Here is a 17,269-nt window from a genome sequence, read left to right on the forward strand (position 1 = left end):
AAATCAGTAAGTGTTCACATCTCATAAGATTTTTGCTGGAATTGCACATTTGTTTCTCTGCACTTTTATTTTTCATATACTGTAAACGGTTTCTTGTTTTTTAAAGCACTAATTCAGATGCGCAAAAAAAAAAGTTACCCTAGTTGCACATACTTTGGAACTGAGTACAATATTTCTGTTAACTACAACACATTTTTTGTTATAATCTTGCAGAGTATATTAATCACATTTCACATATACAGTATATATTGTGAGGGACGGTAAAGGATATTCCTATTCCAACAGCTACAGAAAATACGTCCACGTTTTGCTCCTCGTTTCAGACTGTCTACTGCAATATCAGTTTGATTTAGCAACTAAACGTCGATTCAACTGCGACAGATTGGCGACCTGTCCAGAGTGACCCCGCCTCTCGCCTGGAACGTTAGCTGGAGATAGGCACCAGCACCCCTCCTGACCCCACTAGGGCCAAGGGTGTACAGAAAATGGATGGATGGATGGACGTCGATTCAATACATGATCCTCCATGAGCTCCATCATGGCGGTTCTAAATTGGTACAGCCATTTCCTAGGTGAAAGACTCAAAGTTTTCTTCTTCTTAACAAGACTGATCTGAGAAGGCCAAACTTTCTTTTCCTCAACTTGGATTAAAGCAGTACTGACAGTTTTGTGGCATGGCTCTTACTAGCAGAAGTCTTCTGAGTTTTTGAGAAAGCACAGAGGCAGAGAGGAAAGAGCAACATATTGATAAAATGGATGGTGGTTTTGCGATATGCTCCAAACAACACAATCTTATCATTTCTTAAGAAAGTCGCCTGGTTCTCAGAATATTCATGACTATATGAATATGTTAGCAGCTATCTGAGTCCCACACTTTGTTCTATTGAAAGGCAACACTTCTTAAGAGTAAACGCCATTGTTGAAGTATGTAGACACTTTTACATTTGACGCATGGACATTTGTGTTTGGACACTTTTGCATCGAGAACACTGCTCATTTCTACATTGAGTGTCCGCAGAGATGTAAAAGCTCATATTTCCTTTTCAGTTAACTGTCAGTCTCTCCACAGGGATATCTAAAAGCCACTTGCACATCTCAGTGTATCCCTCTTGATACAGCAGAGCTTTTAGAGTAAAAAGTGCACAAGCCTGATGGAGTCTGACCTCTGGGCCTGTATAGGAAATTTCAAGTGTAAGTTTGTGTGTGGGTGGGCGTGTTGGGGTGAGTGTGTGTGTGTTTGTGGGCGCTGTACGTGTGGAAAGTAGAAGGTCGATTTCCATTAATAGCAGAATTGGATCAATATAAATAAGCCAGTCATCCAGGATCTAAAAAGGAATAAAAACATACCTACATGTGAACACGCCTACCTGTAGATGGAAACGCATCCTGGGAACATGCAAACCTGCCAACCGCGCACACACGTTCATTATGAGACACATGTCCACACAAAGACGCACAGAAACTTGCGTTGGGCATATTAACTCTTATCTGAAAGAATACAAAGGTATGCCAGAGATGCATGAAGGTCAAATACTCCTGGGCAGAACAGTGCAACATGTCCACCTAAAGCAGCACATAAATGGACAGCAGCAAAGTGAGAGTCAAAGAGACACGCCCCCCTCTTTTGGTTCTCTTCCTCTGGGAAATCACACACTGACACCTCCTCCCTGGCTGTTCTTTCACACACTTCCTCGGTTCTTTTCTTTTCCGCTAGCCTTTTGTTCTCTTTTCTATTCACGTGTTCATTCAATAATGTTCAATTACTTCAATAGAAGGGCTGCAACTTAAGAACAGAGTAAGGGAGGCACCAAACCTGGAAGTAAATGGAGGCTATCTATCCATCAATATAACTATCCAGCCTCCTATCCATGTTCTTCTTTTCCCCCACATGTTGCTGTTCTTGTGCTTCAGTATCTGTCTATTACTCATGCTGCTTGTCTCCTGCCTCTGCACTCACATTTTTATCTAACTTGGCCTTGATGACGTCGAGCTCCTGCAGCGTTGCCAGATGAAGAGAGAACCAACTATTCTTTTTGGTTAAAAAAAAAAAAAAAAAGAGCGTAGGCAGGCCACCCACCTGAAATTTTGGCTGATTTTTTATTTTGTGTACTGGCAGATAATACAGCAAAGAGATGCTCCAAGTTTATTTTTCTTTTGTTTGTTTGAAGGTTGTTTTTCTGTAGCATATGGAGAAGGTGGATAAAAGAGAAGCAGAGAAGATGAGGCGTATAAGATTCTATATATGTACTGTGATGCTTTTGCAGTGTTTCTATAATTGTTACCTATTTGCAAGCTAATGAGCACTTCCAGAAATATTACTTAATATACTGCATATACTATCATTAGAATGGCATAAACTATAAAAAAAAATAAAAAATACAATGCATTAGTCTCAATTACTGTAATTCGACAGTTTAATGTAAACCTTAGAACAATCCTAAATTATGTTTTCTGTTTCATCCTTGTGAGCAAGTCTGTGTTTCTTGGAACACGCTGGATTTGAAAATATTGAGTGTTTTGCAAATCTTAGATTGAGTGTCCATATTCTATACATAATACATGCTATGACTGATGCTTACATTTAGTGACACTGACCTTCCAAACTGTGTTAGATGCTTTGAAATAAAAAGAATAACATGAAATGCTAATAACAGACTAAAACAATTACTGTCATAAAAATTATATTTTGAATGAGTTTGATGATTTTAAAGAGAACTCTGAACTATTGTTGCTTCTTTGAAAATAAGCAACAAGTGTTTGATTTCAATTACAAAGACAGCAGGTTATTAGAAAACAAAACCACCCAAATCTTTATCCTCAAAGCTAAGCCTCCATAATGTCTGATAACCTCACTGTCGCAGACAATGTGGATTAGCAGAACTTATCACTGAAATTTACTTAAACCATGTTTTAATTAAGCCTAGTTAATTTCAACCCACATAAGCATGAGTTTCATTTTAATCTTCTTAAAATGTGGCAACTGTTAATGTTTGCTTTTTTGTATGTAGCTTGAAAATAATGATGTGGCTTTGGCCAGATAAAAGCCATATCCCAGGGTCACTTTTCTTATTGTTGCCCCAGAGCTGAGGAACTCACTTGTTAAAGTTAATTGTACAATTAAAGGAATGCAGGCAGCACAGAAGAGGAATTGACTTGTCCTTCACTAACAAAACAAATGAAACTAACATTTTTCTCCTGAATGAACACCTAACAATGCTGAAGTGTGGTTGGAACATTTTTGAAGTTAATTAAAACTGAGGATCCTTTAGCAAAAGTTTTGGTTGTCATGGATTTATCGGTCCATTTTCTGTCTCCTCAAAGTTTGAAAATAAAAAGCGGAAAAGAAAGAAACCAAGATTGCACAAAGATTAGTCAGACACATTTCACTGCATCCGTAATAAGCCACTTTTCCAAGTTGATAGATACTTCAAAATTGATAAACCTATGTATGTATGTATGTATGTAAGATGAAATGTTCTTAAACATATACATTTTAATGTGATGAGTCAATAGTCTGCTTATTGACTATAAGTTTAAGATGAGGTTACATCGTATCATTACAAAGCCAGAGACTTTAACAAATATTTTATTCACACACGGGCAAGTTGTTCACATTAGCATGACAGTAAGGAAATCTGTGTTTGCTCATTTATTTCTTTGCTGAAACAATGAGTCTTGCCAATTGAATGCTTGCTTATGTCCCTTTAAAAGGGACCACTTTCAGAAAATAAAATGCTTTTGAGCAGCAGGGTTGTGTAAACCCTCAAAAAGTAAAAAAAAAAAAAAAAAAAAAAAAAAAACAGGTATCCAGTATATATTTATAGTGTAGTTTAAAATCCAAAAATGAATCGTAGAATATCTGCTGAATGTTTTTAGCCATATTCATGAAGAGCACATAAACATAGAAAAGGTTTGTTTACCAGAAGAAAACACAGAGCTCCACTGCCAGTGGTCAAATTGAAGGGAAGGACCAGAACAACGCATTTTGAGCCAACAACCTCTATTCTGTAATGATTGTGATTCTCCCCCCCACCAAAAAAAAAAAACGTTTCCAGCAGCCACAGACACTATTTCAAAGAAACAAGGTCTCCTCTGAGTGAGTACTTCTAAAATTTGAAATGTCCTGTTGAGGGAAAAAAGCAAAAAACACATTTTGTCCAGAATTTTCCTCTCCTCTACTGCAATTCCATCAGATTTTGGTCAGAAAAAAAGTAATTAGCTGGTTAAAAAGTAGGATTTCTAGGTTCTTAGCTTTTTTCTGCAACAACTGGAATTTGTTGTGTCTCCTTGAATTGCTTATTTTGACAACTAACTCAGCGATCTGACAAGGAATCCATCAAGATAAACTATCCAAGTAACTGATGAATCCTCAAATGCCTACTTTGATTCTTGAGAGTTAAGCAAGTCACCAGAGGGCTTTGACAGCAACTATCCAACAATGGCGTGTGTTTGTGCATGTAAGCAAACGTCACACTCACAAGCACGAGGGGGAAAGCGAGGGGAAGCACTTGTTCAATATCCTGCAGGGATACACTTGAGATAAAATTCAGCAGCACTAAATAATGCAGTCCATTTATCAAAGGGAAAAAATGCTAACCCTGACACATACACACACAGGTATACAGCACTCTCAGAGGATTTTTGGGACGTGAAGGTGCCCTTGTGTCTGTGGTCATTCATCACAGTATGTGATCCAAAGCGCCATGGCAGGCAAAGCACGACCGTCTGTGCTGCGCTAAGTTCCTCTTTGGGCTTGAACCTCTCAGTGCATAATGCAACGTTGCGCTCCCGTAATGTAAAACATCCACCCCGCTGTGCTTGGATTCACATCATTCAGCCACAGCGAGCCCTTCAGTAGTAAGAATGCCAATGGGATCAAACAATAGGACTTGGTGGGCCCAATAAATGAATGCTGAATTTGGAACTTGCAGAAAATAAACTTCTTTGCTTTACTTTTATCATCAAAAAGTTTAGAAGTATTTATCACTTAGAAACATAACAGGGCTGCAATGAATTCCTGAAATATAGATAAAACACAGGTAACATAGTTAAGTCTACACACTATAAATCATCTAGATGTTGAACTATAGAAATGTAGAGCTCTGTATGTTATAAATATGTTCTAAACAGATATTTATGTTTTTTACAATTTGTCATTATTACAATATGCTTTAAACAATATTTTATTTATTACAAGTCTATAACTTTTGTTTCACACTCTTACAATATAAACATATTGTTATAAAATAATATTTTACATACATGAAAATCACATGGAACAGAAAATCCAAATCATATTTCACAGTAATGACATAGTCGGAATTTGTACTTTATTTTAAAGAAGTTATTCAAATGCATTAACATAAAATGATCCAATATCAGATATCCTACATTCTAGGGACTGAGGCAGGAGAAGTCAAGAGATGCTTTGTTGTATTTTCAAGCCACGACAAACATGTCTTTCTAGAATGTCAAAAACAATATCAGTACATGAGGATGACTACCATGCTAAACTTTCTGACAACCTTACTACTGAAGTGCAGTCAAATCCTCATAAGTAAAAAAACAGTGATCATGTAAAGGAAAGATTTCTACTGCCTCTGCCAGCTGTAGGGAGAAATGGGAGTTCTGGTTTCTGATGCATGCTAATGTTTGTCAGAACAACAATGCTGGTCGGAACCACGGAATAAATTCCAGTGTTACAATTTTGTCAAGCAGTCTGCGTTGTGGCAACTGAGCTCTCCACCTAGAACTTTTAAATCCCTGGGTAAAGAGCTGGTCTGTTTGGTCTCCAAGCAACTGATCTCGCAACTTTTTATTACTTGATTCCTTTTTCTGCTTTGTGTTTCCTCCTGATCGCCTTCTCCTCACTTGATAAATCCCAATGTAAACCTTCATATTATGAACTTAAATTTAAGATGGAGACTTTGCTATCAGTACTTTCATCAAGAGCAGCCATTGCACCCCTTCAGGTGCCTTGCACTTGCTTTATTTCTTTCTCAAAAACGACATGAATAGCAATATAGCTATTAAGAGCTACAAGCCTGTGCACAATTGTGGTTATAGTAACTTTACCAGTGATGTTCAAGGAGATGGCGTTTAAATTGCTGTATGTTCAACTCTCTAAAATGATCGGAAGCCAAGAAAAAATGTTGCTTACTATCAAAGAATCGAACAGCATCGCTGCCACTTTAGATGTAAAAAAGAAACAGTGGCAACCAACTCCAGGATAAGATGCATTGATTCTTCAACCAGAAGCAGCTTTGCGGATCATAAAAAGAGAGTTTAACCACATGAATAAATCTGAATACATGCTTGCATTGAAAAGAGAATTGCTCTTAACTGAAACTATGGCATTTGGTAAATGAATACCTCAAATAAATAGTTATTCTCCTCGAGTACAGACATAAAACTCCACAGAGACGTTCACTCAACTAGGTCAACCAGCAATGGGCTCCAGACCAACTGAAGTGCATCCCAGTTTGCCTTTTGCCATCACCAAACGGACGATCGATTCAAGCTGTCATCTCGCTGCACATTTTCCCTGTTTTGCTCCAGTGCAGCCTCGGCTCATGCATGTCACATCTCACTGGTAATCATCGGACCCCTCAAGGGATTGAAATCGAAGAATGACTCCAAAAATTGAGGAACATTATGGATTCTGCACCCAGTAGTTTCATTCAGCACACCAGAGATCAATGCAATAAAACCCAATTGTGGGAGCGCATACTTGGTGGATATTATCTGTCAGACTCTCAAGATTTGGAGTTTCACTGGGCTAAATTGTTGTGTATTAAAAAGATAAAGCAAGGAAATCAGAGCATCTATTGCCATTAAGCAAATGGGATCTATTTGAAGTTGCATGTACAGGAAGCTGCAGTTATAAAAACACTTCTCTGCAACTCAAACTCTTTGCAGTAACACCATTACATTTCCACTTTCAAGTCTGACTGAGGTGTAATTTGGTGCATACGAAGGAAATGACATGCTGTTCATTGTCGTCATCTTCATAAAAAGCCAAGCTCAAGAAATTTTCACTGGAATAAATCACATTAAATCATACTAGAGAATGCAGCTATAGCAGGCTTTAAGGGTTGAGTAACACAGTAGCTATTTGATGGTGCCAAGTGAGTCACAATCCATTAACTTACACTAGCACCTGCACCCGCTCACATAGTGCATCACACCACAGTATCCTCTGCAAAGAATAGAGATAATTTGTTCTGAACTTAGACTTTGCTCACTTAAACAACAAACCATAATGGTGTGTTATTGTGCTGGGTTCTGTGTGTACTGCTCACCCCTGCAGCCACGCTGCTGCTACACTCACATTAACCATAGGAACAGTGGGGGGAAAAATACTGGTGAGGTAAGTTTTATGCAAGACTGAAAAGGCCACATCAGATTTGAAGGGCAAAGCTGTTGCTTCCTCATGTCTCCCTTCCAGCTGAAAATGCTGGGCATTAGTGGGAGCTCCACTGGTTTATTGAAGTCATATTTTAACAAATCGATTGTTTCTGGTCACCTGCTGCTTTAGTGAAAGGATCTATGTATGTTATTCAATCACTGAAGCAAGCCCTTCTATGTGTAGGCGGAGCTCAAAATAAAGTGACTGATATTGATGGAGCAATAGCTTTACCAATCACTCAGCTCTGCTTCTGTCCTTTACTTTCCGTATGCAATGAACATGTAAACACTCACAACGTGTATGAAAAGTTTACGCATGTGTGTTAGAAAGTAAGGATCCACCATTTGAAAACCTTTTCCACCTTTACTGTCACAAATCACCTGAACAATGTCATGGAATAACAAATCTGGCAATGTGAGTAAAGAATAACTAACCCACATAAGTGCACAGAAATTTAAATACTTTACTGAACCACTAAATGATTTGATTTCATCATATTGTCTTATCAACACTCACTGTTCAGATGGCAACATTTACCTGCTCTAGCTTTGTAAAAGTTTCCAAATCAGATTGTGACCGACTGTGGACAGAAGATGTTCACATAGTTTCTGTCAGGACTCTGGCAAGCCCGTTCTACAACATTAGGTTTCCTCTACTTTTTGCTTTTTGTTGATGTAGTACACTTGTACTCACAATGATGCAGCAGAAAATAAAATCAATTTGTTTCACAGTAGCATAATGCCGCCACCACCAATGTGGTGTTTAGCGCTTTTTCAAGTGTACCTTTTAGAATAGTGGCTAAAAAAATTGTTTGTTTTTGTCAGCTCATGACACATTTTCAAGGTTGCATGAGATTTTAACCAGACCTGTTTTGCACACATTTGCTTTTGCAAAATGCATTGGGTTATTGGTTTTCTCAATTGCTGACTCTGTGGTGTCTTTTATGACTTTTCATTTTTGTGTTTTTATGATGTAAAGCACTTTGAACAGCCTTGCTGCTGAAATGTGCTTTACAAATAAACTTGATTGATTGATGTTTGAGTGATTGATTGTCCAGATGTATGGAAAGCAGAGAAGATTGCTGTCAAATGTAAAACACAACCAGCATTTGCTTGATCTTTCTGCAGCTCCTTTAGCGTTGGCTTCTTGGTGCTCCTCTGACAGTTTTGGAGACATATTACATTTTTGTAGTTTCTCTGTGGTCTTCATTCTTTGCATAAAAACATCTTAATTATTTTTCAGTTGAATTGTACACAATATGTAACAATTGCATCAGAGGTGGAAAAAGGATTTTAAATAAGTTATGAGGTTGTTTTTTTTTTTTTTTAAATTCACACTTCAATCACTTTTAGCCATCAGGGGTGTGTACACTTTTTGGATGCACTGTATATAAGAACTCAATGTATTTAAGAGTAATTTTTTTTTCTTATGCTCATTGGTAATTATATATGCAACATTTTTGTGGCCAAATTTCTTTAATAATTCTAACGCAGACGGGCGTGTTGATACGGGCAAGCAAGGACACGCTTGGCGCCGCTAATGCAACAGTTATGTCTCTATTCCCATAAGAAAAATCTGCCTTCCTGAGCCTCCAGCTATGAAGTCAGAGCACAGAGAACATTTTCTGCCTGCAGACTGGAAACGATAACACGGCAGAGGGCAAACTTCAGCAAGCTAAACCTGGTCTATGCAGCCACAACCCTTTCATGTCATTAGGCTTGCACTATCTGAGGCATGACCGCACAGAGTTGTTAATCACACACATACACAACAATAATTAAGAGCCTCATGTTTGTATTTGTTCACTCTGAGTTTCTTCATCTAAAATATTCAGCTCACAAATAATCTTTTTTTCATTAAAGGAAAATGGCGAAACAAATAAACCTGGTCAAAATGAAGTTGACATGATGAAGTGTAATAGGAGCGCCACAGATACATGCACTGACCCACAGGGATGATGGGAAGTATATCGTCATTCTGCAATCAAATGGTTAATTGTTGCAAGATTTGAAACCATAAGTTTCCTCTGTCGGAAACAAATGCTAATAGGAGCCACACTGATTCTCCGACAGTCTAATCCTCACATCTGTTCTGTTGAGGACTGAGCAGAGATTTCCCTGCTGCTTTTACTTCCTCAAAGACTCTGAACATGAACAAACATGCTTCACTAAGTTGTTTAGCATTTATAACTTTATACTGGCTTTATCTTCCCTTTGGTTAACCAAGTTCAGCCTTACTTTATCACATCTTTTTTCTGCTTTGAACAGAAACCTTTGCTCAATCATTGACAAAGTCTCTCCACCTTAAACAGTGTGAACTAAATGTTCTTTCACATTGTGGAACATTTTGCAAACATCAAAACATATTTAATATTTGTTTTCAGTCTATAAACTATTTTCCAATAAAAAACCCTAACCAGTTTATGAAGTAGTAAAAAAAAAGACTGGTAGTCAGACCATTTATTATTATATTTAATAATTAAGTTGGAAAGCTTTTAAGCAAAAAGCTTGAGCCTAGTTTTGAAACATCTTGCATTTATTGCTCTTAAAATAAATGGTAAAATCATAAAGAGGGACTCTATGGAATAATTGTCATCATTTTTGAGTGAATTTCAGTATTTTCTCTTATGACCACACAAAATGTAAATGATTACAGGTTTTTAATGTAAAATTATATTGTCTTAATACTGATAAGAGGCAGAATTTTGCCACTGTTGTCTTATAGTCAGAAAGTTGTTGGTTTGAATCCTAGTCAGTTCTTTTCTGTGCAGAGTTTGTATGTTTTCTCTCAGAGCTTTTACAGGCACTCTTAACTTTCACCCACAGTACAAAAATTAGCTTTTTAACTTAATTGGAGACAGGCATCAAGAACTCCATCCACAATCATACTAATTGATAGAAACGTATTTAATCGTAATGGGGATCGGATACTTGCATAAACCTCCAGCAGATTAACTGCGGGGTTCATGCTGCATGTTCTCTTTGCTGACCACTACAGTTATTTTATTCTCTCATGGTGTGGATGCACTCAAACACATGAAGTATTCATAACAACAGAAAACCTGCCAACAAAGACAGTTACTGGCTCAACAGCTACGCAACACAGACTGATATCTCAGCACAGCTTTTGAATCATAGCTGCTTTTTGAAGACATTCGGCACTAAATGAAGATAATGGGATTCATTTGACATGAGCTTAACTTTGCTGGTCTAAATCCACGCTGTTCCAGCGTAGTTTGTGTGTGTGGTTTGCCTGTTCTCTCTGTGGATGTGTGGATTTTCTCTGTGAAGGCTTCCCACATGTTTGGTAATCTGGTGATTAAAAATGGATCTTAGGAGGAAGTGTGAGCATCCTGGTCTGTGTGTCTCTGTGATGGACTAATGGCCTGTCCAGAGCGTAAACCTGAATGATGGGGCTGTCCCCCTGTGACTGAAAAAGCTCTACACAGAGATTATGTACCACAGCAGCGAGGTGGTTAGCACTGTTGTCTCTGAACTGTGCACGGCATTCTAGTTCCTTTTGTAATGTTTCTCCTCATTCTTGCGTAGATGATCTTCAGACTCGATTCACTTATTCTTGTTAGACCAACTGTTAATTTGAAATTAATCCCAGGAACGAGTGTGTAAGCATGAATCTTTGTTGTGTTTCTGTGAAGGGCTGTCCAGCTTGCACCTCACCTGTCACTGGACAATAGCTGGTAGAGGCAAAACAAATATGCTCTGAAGTTTTGTTCAGGTGTTGTTCACCAAAAACAAATTCCTTAAACTCTTATGAGGTAGCTTGAGCAGAGCAATTCCCAAAATGACTGAAAAGTCTAAGACAAGGATCCAAATTAGTTCAGTTAAATATTTCAGAATTTTTCTTTCATTTTGCAGAAAAGTGTCCAGAACAAAAGTCTTTATTTTTGTATTTTCCTGCCGATAACAAGTAGGAACTATTCTCCTTTTAAACAGTTCTTGATGCAGAAGAAGCCAGCATCACAGCCAGTTTTAGGCTGTTTCCACTAGTGACGCTGCAACAGCTGCATGCTTACCTGCAGCCAAATCAGAGGATGGTCTTACAGTTCGGCCACGCTCCGATGGTGAACAAGCAGCAATGGAGCAACCATAAAAACAAGACGGCACAAGAGAAAGGAATGCAACCCGACCGGACTTTCAACAAAGCAAGCTGGCTGCAGGATTACCCTGACGCGGAGGTGCATTCGGACTGTAACAAAACTAAAAACACGCAGAAGCACAGAGGCACTGTGTGAAAAAAATTTCAGATTATTAGAGAAGAGCGTAAATTTTAGCTGACAAGCACGTGTTGACAGATTTATTAAAGTATTTGCACAAACAGAACAGGCACACAACTGTAGAAAGAGACAATAACACACACATTCAACATCTTACGGTGTAAAGCGCAATAGACTGAATGGATACATCTTTGCCCTAATATACAAACATGTGCCTGCATCTCACGGTGCTGCACGGTGCACGGTGCTGGATCTAGGTAATTGGATCTAAGCACAACATGTAAACACTGGCAGCCAATCAAACATTTCTTTTTTTTTTTCAATGTCACTGCCACAATTAAATCCTGCAGCAAAATAAATTAGAAGCTCTTTTTGCGTGCGTGCACAAAGACACGTGGTATAAGTGAGGAAACAAGAAAGCAGCAATTCCAACTTTTAGGTATTGGTGTGTTATAATCATAAAAACACAAGACATCAAAATGAAATTCCATTTTAGTGATCAGCAAGAATGCATGACTTTAAATGGACAACACTGAATTCCCTAAAGAGACACAAATCGTGGTGCTGAGCTGCTCATTCGAGATTCAGAGAAGTCACTGTCTTTAACTTCCTGTCTTATGTTCGTGGATGCTTTGTGTTTTATCTTTTCCGCTGTTGTGGGAGCTTTTTGTCTCTCAAACACACAAACCCACGCCCACTCAGAGAGAGAGGAGAGTCTCTCACTGTTTGGATCCTGAAGGAAAGCTGCAGAAACAGAAGTTTAAACTTACCTCCTCCAGACAGAAGTTTAAATATTTGCAAATACAAAAGAAGATGGAGAAGGCTGAAGAGGTGAAGAGGAAAGAAAAGTGTCTGAATGAAGGACAGAAGAAGGGATAATAGGTAGCTAAAAGAATAAAAGTTTTCATTTTTGGAAAATGAGGGGGGGAAAGGAGAGGAGGAAAGAGTGAAGGGTCTTTAATTGGGTTTCTTTTTACATTTGATATAATAGTTAAAAAACATTAACTATTAAGGCAAGAAAAGCGATGCTGAAGAGAAGAGGAGACCCTACCTGGAGCTGTTCGGACAACGTGGTGGACTGCCTGGTGCCCAGAGCCGGGGCTGAACTTTCCTCGGGACGCAGAAACACTTGCTGACCACGTCTGCAGAGATAAAGAATGATAGTCAGGACCACTTTGTACTTATTTTTTTGTGTGGGTTCTCTTTCTTCACAAGTTTAAAGTCAGCTGGAGGATGTCTTGTTGATAAGCCGGATTGTCGGCAACTTATCTTGTCCGAGAAGTGGAGGGAGGAATGTAAAGGTGTGAAGGAATCTGTGTGAAATGTGTGTATGTGTGTGAAGTCCTTACAGGTCCTTTGCTTTCTTCCTCTCGAGCGCAGTCATGTCATCTCCACCTGTCGCAACGCAGAGAGAGCGCCGGAGTCACACACACATCCACACACACAGCTGCACAGCAATGCACTCACTCGCGCCGGCAGCCTGAGACACACACTGGTGTGCTAACACCATGAGCGGCAACACATAGAGCCGATAGTGAAGGCAGTCCCTCCTCCTCCTCTCTCCTCCCACCTCTCTCTCTCTGTCTCTCTCACTGCTCCTCCTCTGGGTCTTACTGCCTCCCTCAGCCCTCCCTATGCTTCACCTCCTCACTGTGAGAACACACAGTACTTTGTAAAAAGAATAAAAATAAAAGAAAATCACATTTTGTCAGGTTGAAATCACAAACTTCATGGAATTTAAATAAGATTTTAAGTGATAGACCAACACAAAGTGCTTGGCTGTGTGTTGGTCTTTTGCAGAAAACACAAATATATTGAAGTTTGATGTTGTAAAATAAGAGGTATTACTATTCTTGCAAGTTCAAGATTCTTTAGTTTTCCCAAGAAAGCAATATGTTTTATATAGTCATAAATAAAAACATAATAACCTGCATCATGATAGCTATAAAAATCACAACACTGATCACAGCAGGAATAAATGAGTTTTTCTGGATTTCTGCCTCATATCTGGCTGTTGTGGATCAATACGTTTACAAAAATGTCTCAGTGAACCCTAACAAAAATCACAATATTAGAATGAGCAAATGATCTCTCTCCATGGGAGGTAAGTAGAATCCTAACTTTTGCAACACTAGTTCTCACCCACATCTGGTTATTTCCCAGGTGTTTTCAACCTGGTTTGTAATTTGAATCAGAGAATGAAGTTGTGTCTTGTCGACACCTTTTGATGATGAACGGATCAGTCACTACTGATGCATTCCTGATGGCTCATGTTCTAAATGTGTCATCAAAAACCCGAGTAAATAAGAGGAAGTACACGCTATGATGGGTGAAGATTTGATATCATCCACATTTGGGAAACCACAACTTTTGGCTGTGAAAAAAAAATATATACAAAAATATGTTGTTGTTGTTTTTTTTTTTGCAAAAATTGAGTGAGTTAATTTTAGCGCTGCTGTCACCGTCTTTTATTTCCTCACATTTTACATGCTTAATATTTACCTGGCCAGCTTGGGATGGACGTTTCATGCCATTTGCACTGTGTAAGACTTCCCCCAAGTGGTCAAATAACTATGAGCTGAATTACACTGAAGTATTTTTGCAGTATTTTGAATATTTCAGATCTTATATAGCTTTTTTTGAGTTGGTATTTTCCTCTAACATGTCTCACACTCCAGTCTTGCATTTTGCGCCTTCTGAACACTGTTGTGGCAAAGTTATATATGCAGAAAAAGTTGTTGTAGAGCAGTCTTACCTAGCTAATTAAATCTTCGTTGGTGCAGACAGAGCATGTGCATAGTGTGCTGTGACAATTAATAGTATTATTTGGTTCCTGCTGCAACATTTCAGTAATTCTTAATTTCTATGTGTATAAATTATGCACATTGTTCTGCTCATGTAACAGAATATCACAAATAAAAAAAAATCTGTGGCAGTCTTATCTCCCTACACATTAAAATATGCATGTTAAAACAATGTGGAACAACGTACTTGTGTGTCAACTTCTGTAACACTACTTAGGATAATAATGCAAATCTGCATGGCTATTGTGCATGTGACATAGAAAACTATATTAAAGCAATAATATCTCACCTATTGATTTTTTTATTTCAGAAATATGATTGCATCACACGCTTAGTCCCAATAGTACTACAATTTTTAAAGATTTTGATTCTCATGATGTTTTATTTTGCAACACTCTTTAAATGTTAATGCAAGAAAAAAAACACAGCCAAACAAATATTAAAGGCAATGTGTTTGTTTTGATTCCCGACACAAGAGTAATGGAGACTTGTGTGCAGCTTTGCAACAATCAGTCTCCACATTTAGACCAGTGATGGATGAAGGGAAAATATTGATCATCTCATTACAATGGCACCTGGCAGTGGGCAAGAGGTATTAGTCAGCAAGTGAGCATTTTGCCCCTGATGTTGATGTGTAGGAAACATAAAAGGTAAATGGGGTTTCTATTCTATGAGAGCTGTGGAGCTTTTTGCAATTTGCTTCCCTGTTTACTGTAGTTTGTGCTCCCTGAACTAAAGCCACCAAATGAAACATATTTTGTTATCGATGTTTAGATTACTGTTAATATGTTTAAAACTTGTTTCGAGTTACAATTTAATCATTGATAGTAACATTTCTGGATGGCTTGATTTAAACCTTTTTTTTTCTATCCAGAAAAAGAGAGCATAGATCTCCATTGTTGACTGATGGTGTTCTGGTATAAATCCAACCCGGTTTAGGGCACAGACCCAAAGGGTTTACTTTCAGGAAAAAGAAATAATTAAATTTTATGTAATTAAGTGCTTAAGCAACACGAAGCAAATTTTTCAGCAGTAGTTAGTTGTTCTGCTGGCCTATCAGAGTTAATTTCTTTCTAAAACATATCTAAACTAATACAATTTGTAAATGGGGCATTTTAGACTCTTATCTTTGCTTGCACTGTTGCAATATGTGAGGTTAATTGGGGCTGCACGTTAGAAAGCAGCAATTTACTAATGTCTGGCAGGATGTTGTTAGGAGTTAATATGTTTATCCATAAATGTTCCAACTTATTAGTAGGCAGGTCTCACTTTCCCTTTCTGGGTGTTTTAATTTCAGAAATTACCATAACCGTGTAACGTTCAGTGTCTTCTAGGAATAGAACATAATTATGAGACAATGTGCTTTCTGTAGGAGCTGAGGAGAAGGCGAATATATGCAGAGCTATTTATGCAGTGAGATGACTGCAGGTGAATATATTAAGAGCTTTAAGCCCGAGATCACAGACAGTGATTTTAACCCAAAAGGATCATTGTACCAACCTGTCCCAGCACGACTGCTTCATCAGTTGATAAAGACCAGCCATACACCTTCAAGATTTTAGTCCTTACTGCAAAATAAAGCTTTTCAATCATCCCCATCACATCTGTTACTATGTCAAACTTTCAAGCCTGGAGTGATGCAAGAAGTTCCAATGTTTCAAAACCATCTATTCATCCATCATTTTGTGCTTGTCCAAGATCAGGTCACTGGGGTAACAGCAGCCATATCCAGGAGGCATCCTGATAAATGCCTTAAGCACCTCAACTGACTCCTTTTAAAGAGGAGGAGCAATGGCGCTAAACCATATGCCAAAATGTCTTGCCCTATATAGCTCTGGAAAAAAATTAAGAGACCACTTAAAATGATCAGTTTCTCTGATTTTGCCTTTTATAGGTATATTTTTGAGTAAAATTAACATTGTTCTTTTATTCTATGAACTATTGACAACATGTCTATGGAATTCCAAGCAAAAACTTTGTTTTTATTTGAAGAAAATAAGTAATGGTCAAAATAATGAAAAAGATGCAGTGCGTTCAGACCTCAAATAATGCAAAGAAAACAAGTTCATATTCATTTAGAAACAGCAATACTAATGTTTTAACTCAGGAAGAGTTCAGAAATCCATATTTGGTGGATTAACCAGGAGGTTTTCAATGGGGTTCCGTGCAGTGGACTCTTCATTTTTTCCAGAGCTGACATATCTCAGTTGGGAGATATCGTTCACATAAAAATCTTTTTCTGTCATTTAAAAACTGAAATATTTTATAAAACTCTTTGGAAAGAAATTGCAGCTTCTTACGTTTAAGTCAGTGGCAGTATTGAGCATAGAAGCCCACATAGTAGCAGAGAGGAAATCCAAAGGGACACTGGCAGCTGACTCTCTGAGACGGCATTAAAGGAGACAGGACAATTAACATGATGCTGCGCTGCAGGTGGAGCAGGACTGAATAATGATAGTCCATCAATCTCATGACAAACCACAAGGCCAGCAGCTACAAGAAGTCTTACTGACATCTTAGGGTCAGTTCACATGTAAATGTATAGTATTTGAGTTGCATACAAAAGAACTCAGTTTGGTGTAGAGATCTTAAGGGGAAAAGTTTAAGCTTGTTCTGACTGCACACATTTCTCGCTATATCTCACATAGAGGTAAGATATTAAACTAAATAACTCAGATCCAGTAAGCTGTCCTGCTTCAATTGAATTACATTGAAAACTGTTCAAAATTACTTAAAACCACTGTTCTGTAAGCAATAAGTTCTTCAGAGCATGAAATTACTTTAAGCAAATGACAGATCTTGGAATGTGTGACATTCTTTAAG

At 38.1% G+C, this 17,269-nt stretch overlaps 1 protein-coding gene across 2 annotated transcripts in view; it reads right to left on the minus strand.

Moving 5' to 3' along the window:
• pde2a (phosphodiesterase 2A) overlaps positions 1-17,269 on the minus strand; it is a 186,444-nt gene that overhangs the window by 110,279 nt on the left and 58,896 nt on the right. The window contains exons 1-2 of one of the 2 annotated variants that reach the window (XM_005803374.3): positions 12,992-13,155; positions 12,694-12,784 (exon numbers count right to left, since the gene is read on the minus strand). In XM_005803374.3, the coding sequence (XP_005803431.1) occupies positions 12,694-12,784; positions 12,992-13,026 (126 nt within the window). In that variant the 5' untranslated portion in view covers positions 13,027-13,155. Of the gene's footprint in view, positions 1-12,693; positions 12,785-12,991; positions 13,156-17,269 lie in introns of those variants that run through there. The other variant, XM_023351166.1, reaches the window with a different exon arrangement.

This window comes from Xiphophorus maculatus, chromosome 18 (assembly GCF_002775205.1).
Source record: "Xiphophorus maculatus strain JP 163 A chromosome 18, X_maculatus-5.0-male, whole genome shotgun sequence".
Taxonomy (NCBI): Eukaryota; Metazoa; Chordata; class Actinopteri; order Cyprinodontiformes; family Poeciliidae; genus Xiphophorus; species Xiphophorus maculatus.